A 16,557-nucleotide genomic window follows, 5' to 3' on the forward strand; every position below is an offset into this window, starting at 1 on the left:
TCATGGTCAGTATCATGGTCAGTATCATATCAGTATCATGGTCAGTATCATGTCAGTATCATGTCAGTACTCTGGTCAGTATCATGGTCAGTATCTTATCAGTATCATGGGTCAGTATGGACGTTTTATTGAAGTCAATGGGTCTTGGATTGGCCAAATTTGGGCACAGATGACGTCATCAGCTAAACTCTTTCAGAGCCAAGCCAAGGGAAGTGAATGTCACTGATGATGACTGCAGTGACTGACCATATGAAGTTCCAGATCCACCTATCGTAGTCACCCCGTTATTGGACCCAGTCTGGTTTACTTACTGATGGAGAGATCCAGACCTACATAATAATTAATATTTATTGAAAAGCTACTTTGATGTGTATTTTCAAAATGTTGTCCAACAGATACAAATAAATATGTTAAAGAATAAATAAACCACATTAAGAATCCCTCTGCTTGCAGCTATTACGACGAAGTCAAATAAATCATAAACTGCAGTTAAAAAGGACAACACTCTCTCATACAAGTCGTTAACATCTTTACAACATGTTGTAATAACATATTGGACTATCACATCACTTTCAGTTATATTATTTTAGACAACACTTGCTTGCACTATGGGCAGTGCCAATACAGGCACTGCAATCACGCATGCATCAAAGTCCTCACTTTAATGTTTTGCTGTACTGATGCTATGTAGCATAATAGTCCAGAGTCTTGATATCTCCCTTTGCAAAAGAGGGACTCCCCTTTGAATTAGCGGTAGCTGTTTGGTTTCCCACATGGGAGACCGGGGTTCAAACCCAGGGTGTTAAACAACTACACACTTGTTCCTCTCTTAATATCACAAAACAACAGACTTTGCTTGGAAACTCCTGTTTCACTAAGACAGAATAAGAGCAAGGCAGAGGGACATCTGCAACTCATAATTTAAAACTATATTTGAAATACAAAATGTAACCCCCCCCATAAAATGATATATTTGAAAATAATGTTTGCCACCCGTTGAGGGCTATGTATTTATCTTGAATGAGACTCCTTTCATGAGGAGAGGAGGTCCGGGGGAGGTGGAGGGAGAAAGTCTGACAGTGGTTCTGATTGGTCGTCAATATTGCCGGCAGATGGGGGAGGAGGCAACGTTTGCTGACCGTTGGTATTCTCTGTGAAGAGAACAGAATTATGATCAAATGATGACGTGAGTTTTCAGGATGTTGTTCTTATATTCCAGACATTTCTTCAACCAGGATTTGTCTCTCCCCCCCCCGTCTCTATCTCTCTCACCTCCCTTTCTTCCCATTTGGCTTATCCCAGTTTCTTCCCTCTGACTACCTCCCCATCTTCTCCCCCTCTATATGTAACCCTCTCGCATTTTCTCTGTAAGAATATAAGTGTTTTATGACATTTTCAATTACAGCTGCACCAGGCAGACATGTGGAATCTGAATGAAGAAATGTGAAGGTGGTTAGAGCGACATTTCAAGATTCCCCCCATTTCTAAATTGTGGGCAAAATGTTTACACTATTGTCTGTGTAAAATCAAGTCTCTAGATTCCTAACCAATGTATAAGCTCTGTGATTTAAAGTTCAGGAACTACAAACCGTGCCGACGCATACACACATTGGCTCTGCACTATACAGTATATTCGAGAGGTCTTCTTGTTCATCACAACAATCGCTTCTCTCTTTCTGTCTGTCTGTCTGTCTGTCTGTCTGTCTGTCTGTCTGTCTTTCTCTCTCTCTTTGCAGAGCTGCCCTGATTCATTAGCGACCCCCCAAAAAAGTATATTTTATTAAAAAAGAAGTTAACCTAGTGCTTAATCAATCTCTCTCTCTCTCCCTCTCTCTCTGAACATAACTGACTCCCATCCTTCATTTCCTGGGTCGTGCTCAGTGCGGTTGTAGGCTTTACCTTTCGGGACTGTGGAAGGTGTGGTTTGCCTCATCGCTGATAGGCTGCCGAAAGTGGAGAACACAGCTGAGGTCCTCTTCACTGCAGTCTGGTAGTTCCGATACAGGCTGGAACCATACTATATCACACACGCACGCACGCACGCGCACACACACACACACACGCACACGCACACGCACACGCACACACACACGCACACACACACACGCACACACACATTATCATTAAATGAGATACAAATGAAGATTCTCATTGACCCATTCCAAATAAGATCTCTTGAAAGACCTGACAGGCATGACCAATAATAAAATATTGCTGAAGTTATTAGCTACTGCGAACGAGTTATAACGCCAATATTACATAGATGTGAATGGTCAGTGAGTGATGGTGATTTATACTTCGTACAATGGTCTTTGTACTTACTACTTTGTGATACCAATCTACTTTAATGGTTCATGGTTTGTGTACGTGTGAGAGAGTAGCAAAGGGATTGGTGTATTGTTAAGATGTTTGCCTCTATTCACACCAGCTTTTATTTTATTTAACCACTGAAGACCACCGAACTACAAGCTCAGAATGAATCGTGATGCATTGTGAGCTTGTAGATTGTCTATTTTGCAGTTTGAAAATATGAGTATGTTTTCCTGTATGTTCCAGTGGTGTTTCTAACCTTGGCTATTCTGATGGAGTTCACCCACAAGGACAGTGTGTGTTCGTTTTCACAACATAGGAACTTGATGTACTCAGACTCCTTCTGGATGCGGGGATGCTGGGAAAATAGCATAGGTCAAGGGTCAGTAATCATGGTCAGTATCCTGGTCAGTATCATGGTTAATACGATGTCAGTATCATCGTCAGTATCATGGTCAGTATGATGTCAGAGTCATGTCAATATTATGGTCAGTATGATGGTTAGTACAGTATGATGTCAGTATTAGTTAATATTAGTACTATTGCAGTTCTTCAATATGCCAGCAGAGAGCAACACGCACATGGCCAAACTATAAATGCACTGTAATGTACTGTAGGCAAATAATTTACAACCATAACAAAGACTTTGGCTTTACATACAAGCTATATTGAAGGAATAAACGTTCTTCCATATGTAGCCAATACAGAACCAGGTATGTGAATGCATACTGACACAGATGTTGTCATGTAGGAATAGTGAACTTTGACTATAAGCTCTGAGTCACAGAAACAAGACTAATAATGGTGTGGCTTCATGTGGATCTCAGTCTTCATGTGGCCACTGACCAGTCTGTGACTTCAGTCATACATACTATCTATGATGTATGACTCCATAGCTGGGCAAGGCTTCACAATGATCCGACAGCCATCCACTTCCATTATTTAAACTAAAGTTAATAATTTAAATAAAGGCACATGTGAGAAATACAATGCATGAAGGTTAGTCTACTGGCAGTGTGCTCAAGTAATATGGTGCTAATCGGTCCAGCGGTTTGCAAGATTAAGCCTGGACAAGGATCCTCTTCTGGATGGCTAGCCTCCTAAAGTTTACTGTTTACTGTAGAAACATCTGTCAGTTTATCATAGAAACAACAGGTCAGTTTACTGTAGAATTAACTGTTAAATCAACAGTTCAGTTTAAACAACAGGTCCGTTTACTGTCTGTAGAGACAACAGGTCAGTTTACTGTACGGTAGGTGGGCAAAAATGACAGTAGCGTCAACTTCTCCTAACATCTCTCACTTCCCCAACCTGTGATCTTCGCTGTAAAGAGAAAGGCCACTCTGAGGTTCAGCTTCTGATTCTATGTAAATGAACGTTGTGGTTTCCTTTCTTGAAATGAAAACCTTTTTAGAACCACTGCTCTACACACACCTCACCTCCCCCACACGTCACGCAGTTGATGTCGGTTCATGACCTTGGGTGGCCTTTCCACTGAAAACCACTAACGTCACAAGGGGCTGCGCCCCCCACTCCGACCAACCAGCAGACACCCCTCCACACCTGGTTCCATTCTCTTAAGAGCTCAGACTTGCGTCTGGCTGGGGGGGAATTACCATGTCTTCACCGGTTCGTTAGAAACCGCCCACCAGAAGACATCGTAAAGGTTTGTGGAGGCCGAGAATGTGTCTCCCTAAAGCAAGTGGTTCTCAAAGTAGGGCCAGGACCATTGTCCTTGAGGGAAAATTGGTTAATACAGCGTCAAAATCAGTTTGACCACTTTAAACCTATTTGCCTCTGCTATTTAAAAATAGAAATCTAGCAAAATTTGGAAACATTCTTTATATTTCTGAAACATTTTTAACAACAAAAATCTTGTACGGGGGTCCGTGAAAAGGTTTGAGAACAACTGCCCTTAGTTCTCTCTACCTCTCTGTCTCTCTCTATCCTTCCGTCTGCTTCTGTCCTTCTTTCTCCTCTCGTTCGTGGTCTCTCTTATCTGCCTTCACAGAGAGAATTTACCAAGTCCACGTTGCGTTCTGCAAAGGTACCACACAAACCACCAGGCTGCTGCTAGGGAGTGTGTAACTTCCTGTTCAAAACTGCTTTGTTTAACCACTTAAGCCCTATGTTTCATCGTGTATGATAGCCAATCTACAAGCTCACAACACGATTTGCTGCAGATCAGCTAGTTTTGCTATTTTTGAAAAACATTTTTAGTTGTTAAATGTTTTACAGTTTTGAGGTAAATAAAGTCCTTTTGCACACCTACTTATTAGGACAGGTGCACAGAAGTGAACAGTCAATGTAGAGAAAGATAACTTTGAACAGATTTGAAAATACATTTGAAATTGTTTTTAGATTTTGGAAGCATTCTGAAGATTTGGACATTTGTTTTGGAAAGTTTTTGCCTCTAATTCCTAAAATAGGTTAGGGACACCACTGTTAATGTGTCAGAGACAGAGCAGAGAGGCCTTTGACAAGGCTGTAAGTCAACAGATCATCATCTGTCATCATTATTCACTCAGAGGTGAGATGGTAGAAAACCAGCTGGCTGTCTTTTGTCCTTACTGTTGACATTGACCATGTCATTATTATCATTAGGGTAAAGATTTACCTTCAGTATGAAGCAGAAGTCAGTGGGAGCTTTGTATTTTTGTTTGTAGTCATTGGTGGTGTAGATGTCGACATTGTCAAACTGGATAAAGCAGGCGAGATCACTGGAAGACTACAGTACCAGGCAGAGAAGACAAACAAACAAATTAAACAGACATCACATGATACAACACTGGACCAAAAGATTTGCCTGATATGGTCAAAAGGGGAGGCAAGGCTCAAAGAAGTGATCATTCTTTCCACTTCCTCTCATCTCTGTGTAACATTGTTTAGTTTTTATAATTGCGTTGAGCCGCTTTGTTACTGACTCAAAAATAACAGTGATTTTGCATCTGTTTTTGAGAAACAAACCTTTTCATTAGCATAAACTGACCAGCTGGATAACAATACAGTGAACTGTATTACACTGTGTTGCTGGGAATAAGTGTGAATGATGTCAACTACATGAACCCTAGAATACCCTTTCTGGGCATGATATAGGTGAACATTCAGCAAAAATAGCTGAACGGCCGTACATCAGTACAGCCGGCTATCTTCGTCGAGGGGTCCAAGTATACACCCCTGGGTGACCCAAGCCAACAAAGTACATAGGGTTTAAGTTAATGAGAATCTTGTATGGTATTATGGAGTTAATTGAGACCATGCCTTTGGTGGCAGCGGTGGCCTAGTGGTTAGAGGGGCGGCCTTGATACCGGAAGGTCCCTAGTTCGATTCCCCAATTCATCACATCGATCATGAATCACCGCTGAATAGCCCTTGAGCAAGGCTTCCATGCAGGGTCCGGCTGGAAACAAGTTTCGTACTTAGTCCGACACCCTGGGTAAACAACAAACTTTGCTTTGCTTTGCTTTGCCTACAGTATAACTACTCCCTCATTACTAGCACCTCCTGACTCTTTCCATCCTGTCATTCCAGATCTCACAAACCCCCCTGTTTTTGTCTTCTGGAGTCTCCTCCTCAAAACCCTAGTGGGACATGGTGGAGCCTGAATACTCCAAGCGGAGATGACACCCCTAACCTCAACTCCCTGGGTCCACCTCATATACCACTCATTGCTGAGTGGTCTTATTGAGTCTGTAAGCCTAACCAAAATCCTGTGAAGGTAGTTTGATGCTATCAATACAATAGCATCCTCTGTTTGACCCTTTAAGTCACTCATTAACTCTCCAAAATATCACACTAAACTAAACAGCGAGGTCTGTGTGTGAGATGCATGTCTTTCATGGTCTGGCTCTGCAGACCGAAATACTTTTTGGACAATTGTAGTTTATTCTATGCACTATCCATACCTTGGTCTTTCCTTTGGGCACATTGTAGAGCCCCGAGGCCCTGAGCAGGAAGTAACGTCGCTTCCAGGCCTTCTTCCCGTCATCCTTTAGATACAGAACGCCCTCCAGGTCAGGTACCTTCACAGAATGACCCTCAAAGTTCTCCTGAGAGATCAGGGAGGCACAATCAATCACTGATACAGAGCAATCTGTATATTGGTTGCAGTTTGATACCATCTCCATGTTATGGCGTTTATGTGCTGTATTGATCACTGACCTGCAGTAGAAGTTCTTTCTCTCGATTTTTTATCTCACTTAGAGACTTGCTGTCCCTCTTCCACATGTAATATATCTATAAGGTTTAAAAAATGATTAATGATTGGGCCACATTCTTCAGAGCAGTGATTCTCACCTTAAGGATCCTATATGCATTAGGCCACGGACCCTTATATCATAAAATTGTTTATGATATAGGGTAGATTGACTCCAATCTACACTGTACAATCCTCAGTGTTAATTTAACTGTGAGAGTGTATATAAATTGAACTTTCAATATTTCCTAAATATCAATAATTTCGCTGGGTACCCCCTGGAAACACCTCAAGGACCCCTGGGGGTCCCAGGACCACACATTGAGAACCACTGCTGCAGCTACAAATCCAAAGTTGTAATTCAAAGGTGTAACTCAAACTGAATCTCTACTCACCTGAGGTTCTTTGAAGATGACATATTTTTCGGGTCTCAACAAAAAACACATTTTGTTTTCTGAGTCACGCGGCCATGCAGACAGAGGTTCCACTAAATGTTCATGGTCCTCAAAGCCCCTTTCTGAATACAATAGAGATGAGAGGAACAATGGCTATATTTGTTAACGATATACAACAGTGGTTCTCAAACGGTTTAATGTCAAGGACCCCCAAATAAATATGCATTTTGCCGCAGACTCCCATCTGAAACTATTTTGTGCCAGTTGTTAAAATGTTTCCATTTTTTTTTTCCAAATTTGTTTTTCCAAGATTTTTTTTTGACAATAGCAGATCTACAAGCTCACAACACGTCACATCACGACACAGTGTGAGCTAGTGCTTGGGTAAACACATCATTTTCATCAGTGGGTTAATGTCTTTCTTTGTGCACGTGCATCAGATTTACGCCTTTACATTGTTGTCAAGTATGAGATTCATACAAAAAAATTGCCTATTGGCGTGTGGTGCTGTGACAACAACAGAAAACACTTAAAGGACCACCATACCGGTGGTCTGCCATGTTTATGTTAGTGACTATGACTCACGGTATGTTTGACATTCCTGCCCAGACCTTTTCAAAGCATACCGTGGTCTGTTTAATTGTTGAGGCAGCCTTTGGGATTCAGTTCATTTCAATAGTTTTTAAATACATTTTGAGAAACAAAAAACTAAAAAATTGCCAAACTACAAGGTCGCGCTGATAGATAGATATTTTTGAAAATGTTTGAAATCTTTTGAAAACATGCCCAAAACAGGGACGACAGGTTGTGCTATGTTGTAAGTGTAACGCCCGGGTTTCCCACATGGAAAGCCAACATCTTAACCACTAGCCTAAAGGGGAATTCCCCCGAGGACAGGGGAGATATTAGGATTTTGCTCATCAGGCAGATGCTCTGAGCCACTACTGCTAAATAAGGGTCCACTTTGACATGGCTTGGGCATTGTTAGGATCCATCCAAAGCACATGGACATGCCTCGAGGGCCTTGAGTCTAGGCACCTATTTATTGACCCTGTAATTGTGACTGGTGTGTTAACAATTTGTGAGGCTTAGTGTTTGCAGCTGGAGAAAGGTGTGGTTTTTTAGTTTAGGTTGTGATGACTTGTGCTAATTATATTGAGAGCATGTGTTTGCTGAATGAACATATAATGCAACGAATGACAGTATTTATTTTGCCACTTGTTTCCACATGTGTGGAAACAGGTGAATAGTGCAGTGTTTACGGTTACGGGAAATTCCTGAAGCTATGTTGTTCATATCCAACTAACGATATACAGTATATAGATAAATAGATAGATATACATATACTGTTGTTTATTTGAATTGTATTTTATTGTCTAACCCCAGCTCACACCAAATCAAATTCCAATCAATGAATCAATGCCTCATTGAAATGGTAATTAAGTATTGAATATTGAATCTTTGGACTCTTAGATTGATCTGAAAAGTCTAGCTGAAATTTGTCCCTGGAGAAAAGATTGATGTGCGGGAATTCATATGTCCATGACTTATGAACAACACAATGATGTTGTTTAGCCAACTCTGAATCAATTATTCCGGTAAGTTTGACTTTGGATTTTTTTTAACAATGGCAAAGTGTAAGAATAAAGCCATTAAAATGGTCTGTGTTCATGTATACGATACAGGACCAGTGCAGTCAGTGAATAGACAACATCTATTGATGCCGGTATGGTCCTTTCAACCAGTGGTTCTCAACCTTTTCAGGCTGCGACCCCCCCAAAATAATCATATTTGAACTGTGGTCCCCCCACCCTGACAAGCACTTGGAATGTAGGAGCTGAGGCATTAAATTTGGTTTGACTTGGTTCCACAGATAACGTAAGGCGTTGTGAGCTTGTAGATCTTCTATTTTCACAATTTTTGCCTCTTTCTAATACAATTTGGCCAATGTTTGACCAGTTTTTATAGTACAGTTTGTTAATTACTTTTTTTCTTTGGCAACAAAAAAAAAGCCATGGGTTTCCGAGGCTAATTACTTTTGATGCAGTAGTGGTCTTTTTCTTTTCTTTCTTTTTTTTCAATCATGAGGGGAACCCCCTGGGGGTCACGACCTACAGGTTGAGAATCACTGCTTTAAACAACTGACCCAAGACTAATGACTAGCTACAGAAAAAGGACATACAGGATTCATGTTAGCACAAGAGGATATTGCAGAAGATACACATTCAGATATGCACAACCAACCAGGTTTGCTGCGTGATACAGGAAGAAGATGAAATTGTGAAATCTTATAAGGGTAACAGCCATGGGTACACACGATTTGTCAAGATGCATTGCCGGATATTACATGCACAGATAAGGAGTTAGATTGTGGTAGACTGGTGTGTGTTCAAGTGTTACACAATATGTTCACTGGAAAACTTTCTTCTGTAGTCAATGGTGCAGGGTGCCAATGAAATCTAAAAAACTTTGTAAAATGGACCGCACTCAGGATGATTCAATTCTTTCAGTATTGATTTTATATTTTCAAAATGATGTGTAAAAACATAGGGTAAACAGTCACACCCTCCAGGCCAGAGCTCAAATTAACTGGACTCAGAGCTGTGACTATACTACACACCTGTTGTGCATTCAGCTAATCGATACACAGGATGAGTCAGCCATTCCCACACATGTTCAGAAAGAGAGAGACAGAGCATCTGTTATGTCTTGTATCATCTTCTTTCCATGTGGCTGTCTATGGTACAGTTAGAACCCCCTAATTCTGCACATTACCCGCCCTTGAACGATCTGTGTTGCTGTTATCTTGATTTCTTATTTTATTTTATTTCATACAGTACAGTACTATTCTTATTATCATGTGTAATATTGCTGATGTTGCACAGTCTAGTGGATTATGTCACACCAATATTTCGCTGCTTGTACCTGTATGAGTGAGTGACAAATAGACCCATCTCGATTCTAAGGCATGACAAGCAGTGTGGGCGAAATAGGATGAGGTTGAGGCCTCCACAGACAAACCGGTCTCAGGCACAAATCATTAACCACAGGGCATACAGGTCGATTATGAATATGCAGTTAAGAGTACTTGGATAAAAGGTATGTAATGTGTTTGTAATCTGGTAAACACTCTACGTGCATGTACTAAGTATTCATAGCCTGCACTTCCTGATAAATCCCTTGAGCATGTACTAAAAAAGTCAAGACCAAATTGGGTGGCAGAGAAGTAACAGCTTAGGGAAATCTGTCAGGAAGAAGGGAGTACTGTAAACATTAGAGTGTTGACCGTGAGAATGAGATGTTGTCCTCTTACCACGCGGGTTAATCAAACAAATTGTGAAAGAACGGGTGACAATGTCAGATACATGTCAGGTCATAACGATCGCGATGCTATGTGTTCATGTCCTGTTTGACTCATGGAAGAATAGAACAGGATATGGAGTGACGAATGAGGGTTGTCTACTAACTGATATAATGTGGGACCGAGAGACAGAAGAGAGAGAATTGGATGCTGATGTGCTGCTGGCTTGCTGTATACCTAACTGCATTTTAATAAATCTAAAACGACGGACTCCATTGCATCATTTCACACCTGGTGCAGATAATCCTGGGTCAGCAGATAATCAACCACAAGTGTGTTGTTTTGGAAATTAAGAACTTTGTCCTAAGAACGTGGGCTGCCTGATATATCTACCTGTCACAAACAGCTAAACGTTTCGCCTCTGACAGACATTTGGTGTGCTTTACTGTGGCTTTACCAGTCTGCAGCTCGGGGTTGGTCTCACACAGGCTCCAGTCTACACTGCTGTCACAGTGTGTCTTCTCAAACAGGTTGTCCAAAAGATCTCTAACCGTCTGTCTCTCGTCCACCATCAATGTCTTAGCGCTGCCGTCACTCATCCACACCTTCACTATTAGCTGGGGAGGGGAAACAGAGTGCAGATTTTAAACTACCTATATACTTTGTTGTTGCAGAAATAACCATTTTCAAGCTCATCACATTGTGATGCGTTGTGAGCTTGTAGATCGGCTATTTCTGCTATTTCCATATTTACTATTTGTGACTTAATGACATGTCATGAAAGTGGGTAATGGCATATTAGATAGCTTATATGTCCCATAAGATATGGAATCATGATAGATTTGTGTAGGAGCGCGTATACTTTTAGTCTCTCATCCTGGACCCAGGCTCAGTAGAGTTGACTTCTTACATAGCTACTAATTGAAGAAAGAAAAAAGACCATGGGACTTAAAAGGATAATGGAAATGACATGACTTTACCTTTTGTACTTTTGCCTCTTTGAGCTTCTCCAGCGCTAATTTGACTTTGTCTGCTTTGACTTGCGGTTCACTCTGAAAACATTATATAACCATATAATCAACATCAATCTCTGCTCATTAAATTATGCGTATAAATAATGGCTAATGGCTACAGTATATTGCTACTGTAGAAAACACATCCTCAAAATAAGACAGAAATGGTTCCCAGACCGTGATATATTTCTGGGTGGAGCCCCTGATTGTAAATTTAAGCTGTTCAAATTCAAGGTGTGACATAATCCACCCAGCGTCTCTGTTCATTAAATGAGGAAGTCATTTTTGATGGCTACTAACAACTACAAAGTTACCGTTTGCAGAGGGCGGGGGGCCTCCGGTGGTGCGGAGATTGTGGCAGATTGTACAAGGTCATTGTACGTGGTCTGGCTTGACCACAGGGCCTGTTGTTTTGTTTCCAGGTCGGCCATTAGTGCGTCCAGGTCATTGTCCTCCAATTCATTAAGAGACTCTAAAAGTGGACACAGTCAAACAATTAAATAATCACACTGTTAGGTTTTCCATGCCTTCAGCGCCTGTAATATTATTATGATTATAATTATGTGTGTATTTACTGCTTATTTAGGATTAGACCAGTGTGGTAGGCCGACATATAAAGGCATAGGTAAAATACATACATATATGAAGGTTAATACTGCCTGTTTGGAGTCATTAACTGAGGCAGCTCTTTAAGGTCTCATAAGTTGGGTCCTTTCTCAGAGTGTGTAGGTCGTAAATTCCTTACCATTCCCTTATCTCGAAGAGGAGAGAGAGAGAGGCTCAAATGACATGCTTGATGCCTATGTTAGGGGGGAGGAGAAAGACACTTGCGAGGTGCTCATCGTATTTGCCCAGTGAGTAAAGGCACATATTGGGGGTCCTTGCTTAGATTTTCTGAGGGTCATAAAAATACCTTAGATCCCTTATCAGGAAAGAGAGAGAGAGAACCAGGCCACCTTGGGGGGTGGGCATGATCTGGTGGGAGGAAACATCCTTTGTGTGGGTCTGTGGTGCAGAGTCAGTGGGAAATCAGTTTCTTGGAGTCCCTCAACAGATCAGTAGTAAGTAGAAAAGCTCTTGATACACGAAGATGAATGGTCATATATGCTGATATGTTTTTTGTTTGTGTGAAGATTCATGTCGGTAATATTGTATTATTGTGTCTGTGTTTCAATCTTTCTGTAGGTTTAAAACCTGACTGACTGGCTGTCTGTCTGACTGTCTGTCTGTCTGACCTGACAGCCTGACCTGGCTAGACTTTGTTAGTAGAATGTGAGCCTACTGGCAAGGATCGTAGTTGACTAAGATAGTAGTTGACTGGCCGCTTAGCAGCACGATTGGCTGCTGGGTGTGTTAATGTATGTTTGTATTTGTGTTAGTAAATAAAAACCATCAAAGACACAGGTTGGTGTAGGTCTGAGTATTATCTACTTCACACCGATTCAGGGACTCCGGCCTTTTGCGAGGGCCGTTAGCCGACCAGTCGCACAAAGTAGTGTGCGTCGGGTTGAAATTCGTACAGTTTTAAACTATTGGCAGATAGTAGTTTAAATATTCGTACAGTTTTAAACTACTATCGGCCTTTAATTAAGGCCTTTAGGTGATTTAAGTAGTTTATAACAAATAGTAACCTGATAGTCTCTGAATGGAGTCAGAGACCCTTTTGGAGCAGGTTACGTTTATAACCGTGTTAAATAATAATTTATCACGGCTATAAACAACTTGTTGCTCTGGATTATGGGACCAGGGCAATAAGAAGCGTTAGGCCACTTTTGAAGGTAGTCAGAAGTTGTAAGGATACATGCGTTGGGCCACTTTTGAAGGTAGTCAGAAGACCAGCTTGTTGCTCTGGGTTATGGGACCAGGGCAATAAGAACGAAGTGAGGCCACTTTTGAAGGTAGTCAGAAGTAGAGAGACAAGGCGGCGGAGATCACCGTCGAAGCAGAGGACAAAGGGAAGGTTAATTGGCTTAGCATCAGGGGTTTCAATGTTAACTGTATGTGATACTAGAACAGGATTAGTTGTCAGGGGTTTTCATTGTTTACTGTATGTGATGTTAAGTCAGGGATAACGTTATTTAACTGTATGTGATACTAGGTCAGGATTAGTTATCAGGGGTTAAATTATACAACGTTATTAGCCTACTGTTGTTGTTAGTGTACACAGATGCGAGCTGTGGATTCTAACAACAAAGGGTGACACTGCTACCTACCAAATTGCTAACTGGGTGCTGTCAAGCCTAATAACTTATAACTAACTAAGTAGCCTGTCTTTCAAGCCGTCCAGAGAACACTTTTAGTGGGAGGGAAGAGGAGTGAGATGGGAGGGTTAGTTGAGTTGGGAGTGAGGTGGGAGGCAGCACATAAGGCTTTTGGGAGGGCATTGCAGTGGATGACTGACTATTTTATGGTTCTTGCAAGAACACTAGTCAGGGAGAGGGAGTCACTGGGAGCAGAGTACGATAGACTCATTGATGCTGCCAGTGACTATGTGAGCCCGCCAGAAGGCGCTACCACCGCTGATCGGGTGGTTGGCGCAGGGCGGATGGAGCAGATCTTCCCGGGAGTCGGGGGCGAGCCAGGAGACCCGGGCTGTCCCGGAGAGGGAGATCTACTCATCACGACACGCGGAGAAGGCGCAGAGGAGGTCGTGACAGCCGGCGGAGAGGGGCCGTCGGCGGGAGAGAAGGGAGCGCCATCAGAGGGCGGACCAGACGGCGTTGCTCCCGCAGACGAAGCTGCGGGTGCGGGGGAGGTGCCACGGGAGATCGCGAGAGAGGCCGCGGGGGACGTGACGGTCGAGGTAGAGACGCCTACGGAGAAAGCCGAGGGGGAGACCGACACCAATCCACGCACCGACATCACACCAGTGCAGAGCGTCGTGGCGCCACCTAAGCCAACGGGGACGGCCGACAACGATCCACACTCTGTCACCACACCAGGGAAGAGCGAGGCCCGGGTGGGTCAAGGTGGGAGGCCAGTAGCCACAAGAGCCAGACCAGTCGGGTTTGGAGGGCGCGGCCTAACGAACCAGGAGCAAGAGGAGCTGCTCCTGGGGTTGGCAGAGTTGTGTGAGCTGCTGAAACCCCCTGACCCATTCGCGCCTGGTCGGTGGGTCATGAGTAAGTTGAGGGGGAGGCTGAAAGAAGTCACTGTCCCACCACAGTCATCGGCGCGGGCTGGTGGTGGGGTTGCGTTTCGCGGCGGCACAGGAACACTGCCAGAGAAGCTGACTTCTCCACTTCTACCCTCCGCAGGGGGTGGCAGTGGTTTGGATATGGCCAGGGCCACACCGAAGCAACCTGGACCGCTGCGGTTGAGCATGACTGGCACAGAGGCCCACAAGGCGGTGGGCCTATGTGTCCGTTTATGGTCGGCTGGCAGGGGTACTTAGGTGCACTCGGGTGGACAGAGATGCTATGCGCAGCACTAAAAAAGAAAACGTCTGAAGTGTCCTACTTTTGTTGTAGTAGTTAGGACCTTTTGTGATGTTTCTTAACATGTGAATGGATGGAGCCATTTCCAAATGTGTGCTATGCGACATCGAAGGACGTCTAAAGTGTCTTACTGTGTGTGGTAGTTTAGGACCTTTATGATGTGCCTGTAACAGTGAAATGAATGGAGCCATACAAAATGTATGCAATTATGATGAGGATTTGAATAACTTGCATGATGATGATGATGATGAGTATTAATTTACTGCCTGGGATGGAAAGGGGTTGAGTGGGGTGCCTTGATACAGGTTATGTTCACCACTTAATCTCTTTTATACTTAGTTGTACGATGATGTCACGCAAAATTGGCTAAATGGCTGACCTGCCAGGTTGTGAGCTTGTAGATCTGCTATTTTACCATTGCGAAACATTTAAGACACTTTGCCCATGAGTGAAAGGTGTTTAAAGTGGGAGGGAAAGGACACATCAGTGTTCCAAAAGATGAGCTTGTAGATCTGCTAATTTTCATTTTAAAACTTTGCCCAGGATATAGGTGGTCGAAGTAGTTTACAAATTCGTACAGTTTTGGACTACTGGCCTAACTATTGCTCTCTTAAAGGTGAGGCTAGTGGGAGTTCAAGTGGTTTAAAAATTCGTACAGTTTTGAACTATTGACACTGACCGATAGTGGTTTATAGATTTGCACGGTTTTGAACTACTGGCCTAACTATTGCTCTCTTAAAGGTGAGGCTAGTGGGAGTTTGAAGGGTTCGAGAATTCGTGCAGTTTTAATCCACTGTCGGCCTTTAATTAAGGCCTATAGGTATTGAAAGGGGTTTAAAGTGGGGGAAAACAGGCAACTACATACCAAATTAGTTTGTTTCTGGATTGGGGAATTTATGTTAAACATGTGTGGTGTGCATAAATTCATGTTATGTGTGAAGTACGTAACTTTTTAAGTTTGACATGTGGGCTGTTCCGAGTATGGGATCGGAGTGGTTTGCAGACCAAAGTAAGATGTACCTAGTTAGACATGTGTGAAGTACATTGCTTACTATGCCAGGCGGTGCCTCACTCACTAAGGGGCGACCTACCAGTGTGTTCTCTAAGCCAAAAAACAGAGGTAAATGGATTGTAGCCATTTCCTGCTGCCAGTGGGGGAGGATTTTCATATGGGCGGGCCGTGAATGTGAGAGGTTATTGCGGCCTCTGGGTCCGCCGACCCAGAGGCCGGGTGGGAGGTGTTAGGTTTTCCATGCCTTCAGCGCCTGTAATATTATTATGATTATAATTATGTGTGTATTTACTGCTTATTTAGGATTAGACCAGTGTGGTAGGCCGACATATAAAGGCATAGGTAAAATACATACATATATGAAGGTTAATACTGCCTGTTTGGAGTCATTAACTGAGGCAGCTCTTTAAGGTCTCATAAGTTGGGTCCTTTCTCAGAGTGTGTAGGTCGTAAATTCCTTACCATTCCCTTATCTCGAAGAGGAGAGAGAGAGAGGCTCAAATGACATGCTTGATGCCTATGTTAGGGGGGAGGAGAAAGACACTTGCGAGGTGCTCATCGTATTTGCCCAGTGAGTAAAGGCACATATTGGGGGTCCTTGCTTAGATTTTCTGAGGGTCATAAAAATACCTTAGATCCCTTATCAGGAAAGAGAGAGAGAGAACCAGGCCACCTTGGGGGGTGGGCATGATCTGGTGGGAGGAAACATCCTTTGTGTGGGTCTGTGGTGCAGAGTCAGTGGGAAATCAGTTTCTTGGAGTCCCTCAACAGATCAGTAGTAAGTAGAAAAGCTCTTGATACACGAAGATGAATGGTCATATATGCTGATATGTTTTTTGTTTGTGTGAAGATTCATGTCGGTAATATTGTATTATTGTGTCTGTGTTTCAATCT

General features: G+C 42.8%; 1 protein-coding gene across 2 annotated transcripts in view; it reads right to left on the reverse strand.

Annotated features, from left to right (window-relative positions):
- Nucleotides 1-285: 285 nt before the first annotated feature.
- Nucleotides 286-16,557, reverse strand: part of LOC311046139 (amyloid beta A4 precursor protein-binding family B member 1-interacting protein-like) — a 28,209-nt gene continuing 11,937 nt past the window's right edge. Inside the window, exons 4-14 of one of the 2 annotated variants that reach the window (XR_014600840.1) lie at nucleotides 11,529-11,686; nucleotides 11,182-11,253; nucleotides 10,659-10,818; nucleotides 6,901-7,022; nucleotides 6,472-6,546; nucleotides 6,216-6,359; nucleotides 4,928-5,038; nucleotides 2,570-2,668; nucleotides 1,900-2,017; nucleotides 774-1,151; nucleotides 286-715 (exon numbers count right to left, since the gene is read on the reverse strand). Coding sequence is in view for 1 of the 2 variants with exons in the window: in XM_084058290.1 (XP_083914416.1) it covers nucleotides 1,033-1,151; nucleotides 1,900-2,017; nucleotides 2,570-2,668; nucleotides 4,928-5,038; nucleotides 6,216-6,359; nucleotides 6,472-6,546; nucleotides 6,901-7,022; nucleotides 10,659-10,818; nucleotides 11,182-11,253; nucleotides 11,529-11,686 (1,178 nt within the window). In the remaining variant the exon portion in view is untranslated. Of the gene's footprint in view, nucleotides 1,152-1,899; nucleotides 2,018-2,569; nucleotides 2,669-4,927; nucleotides 5,039-6,215; nucleotides 6,360-6,471; nucleotides 6,547-6,900; nucleotides 7,023-10,658; nucleotides 10,819-11,181; nucleotides 11,254-11,528; nucleotides 11,687-16,557 lie in introns of both variants that reach the window. The other variant, XM_084058290.1, reaches the window with a different exon arrangement.

This window comes from Gymnoscopelus microlampas (assembly GCF_963454915.1).
Source record: "Gymnoscopelus microlampas genome assembly, chromosome: 5".
NCBI classification, from domain to species: Eukaryota; Metazoa; Chordata; class Actinopteri; order Myctophiformes; family Myctophidae; genus Gymnoscopelus; species Gymnoscopelus microlampas.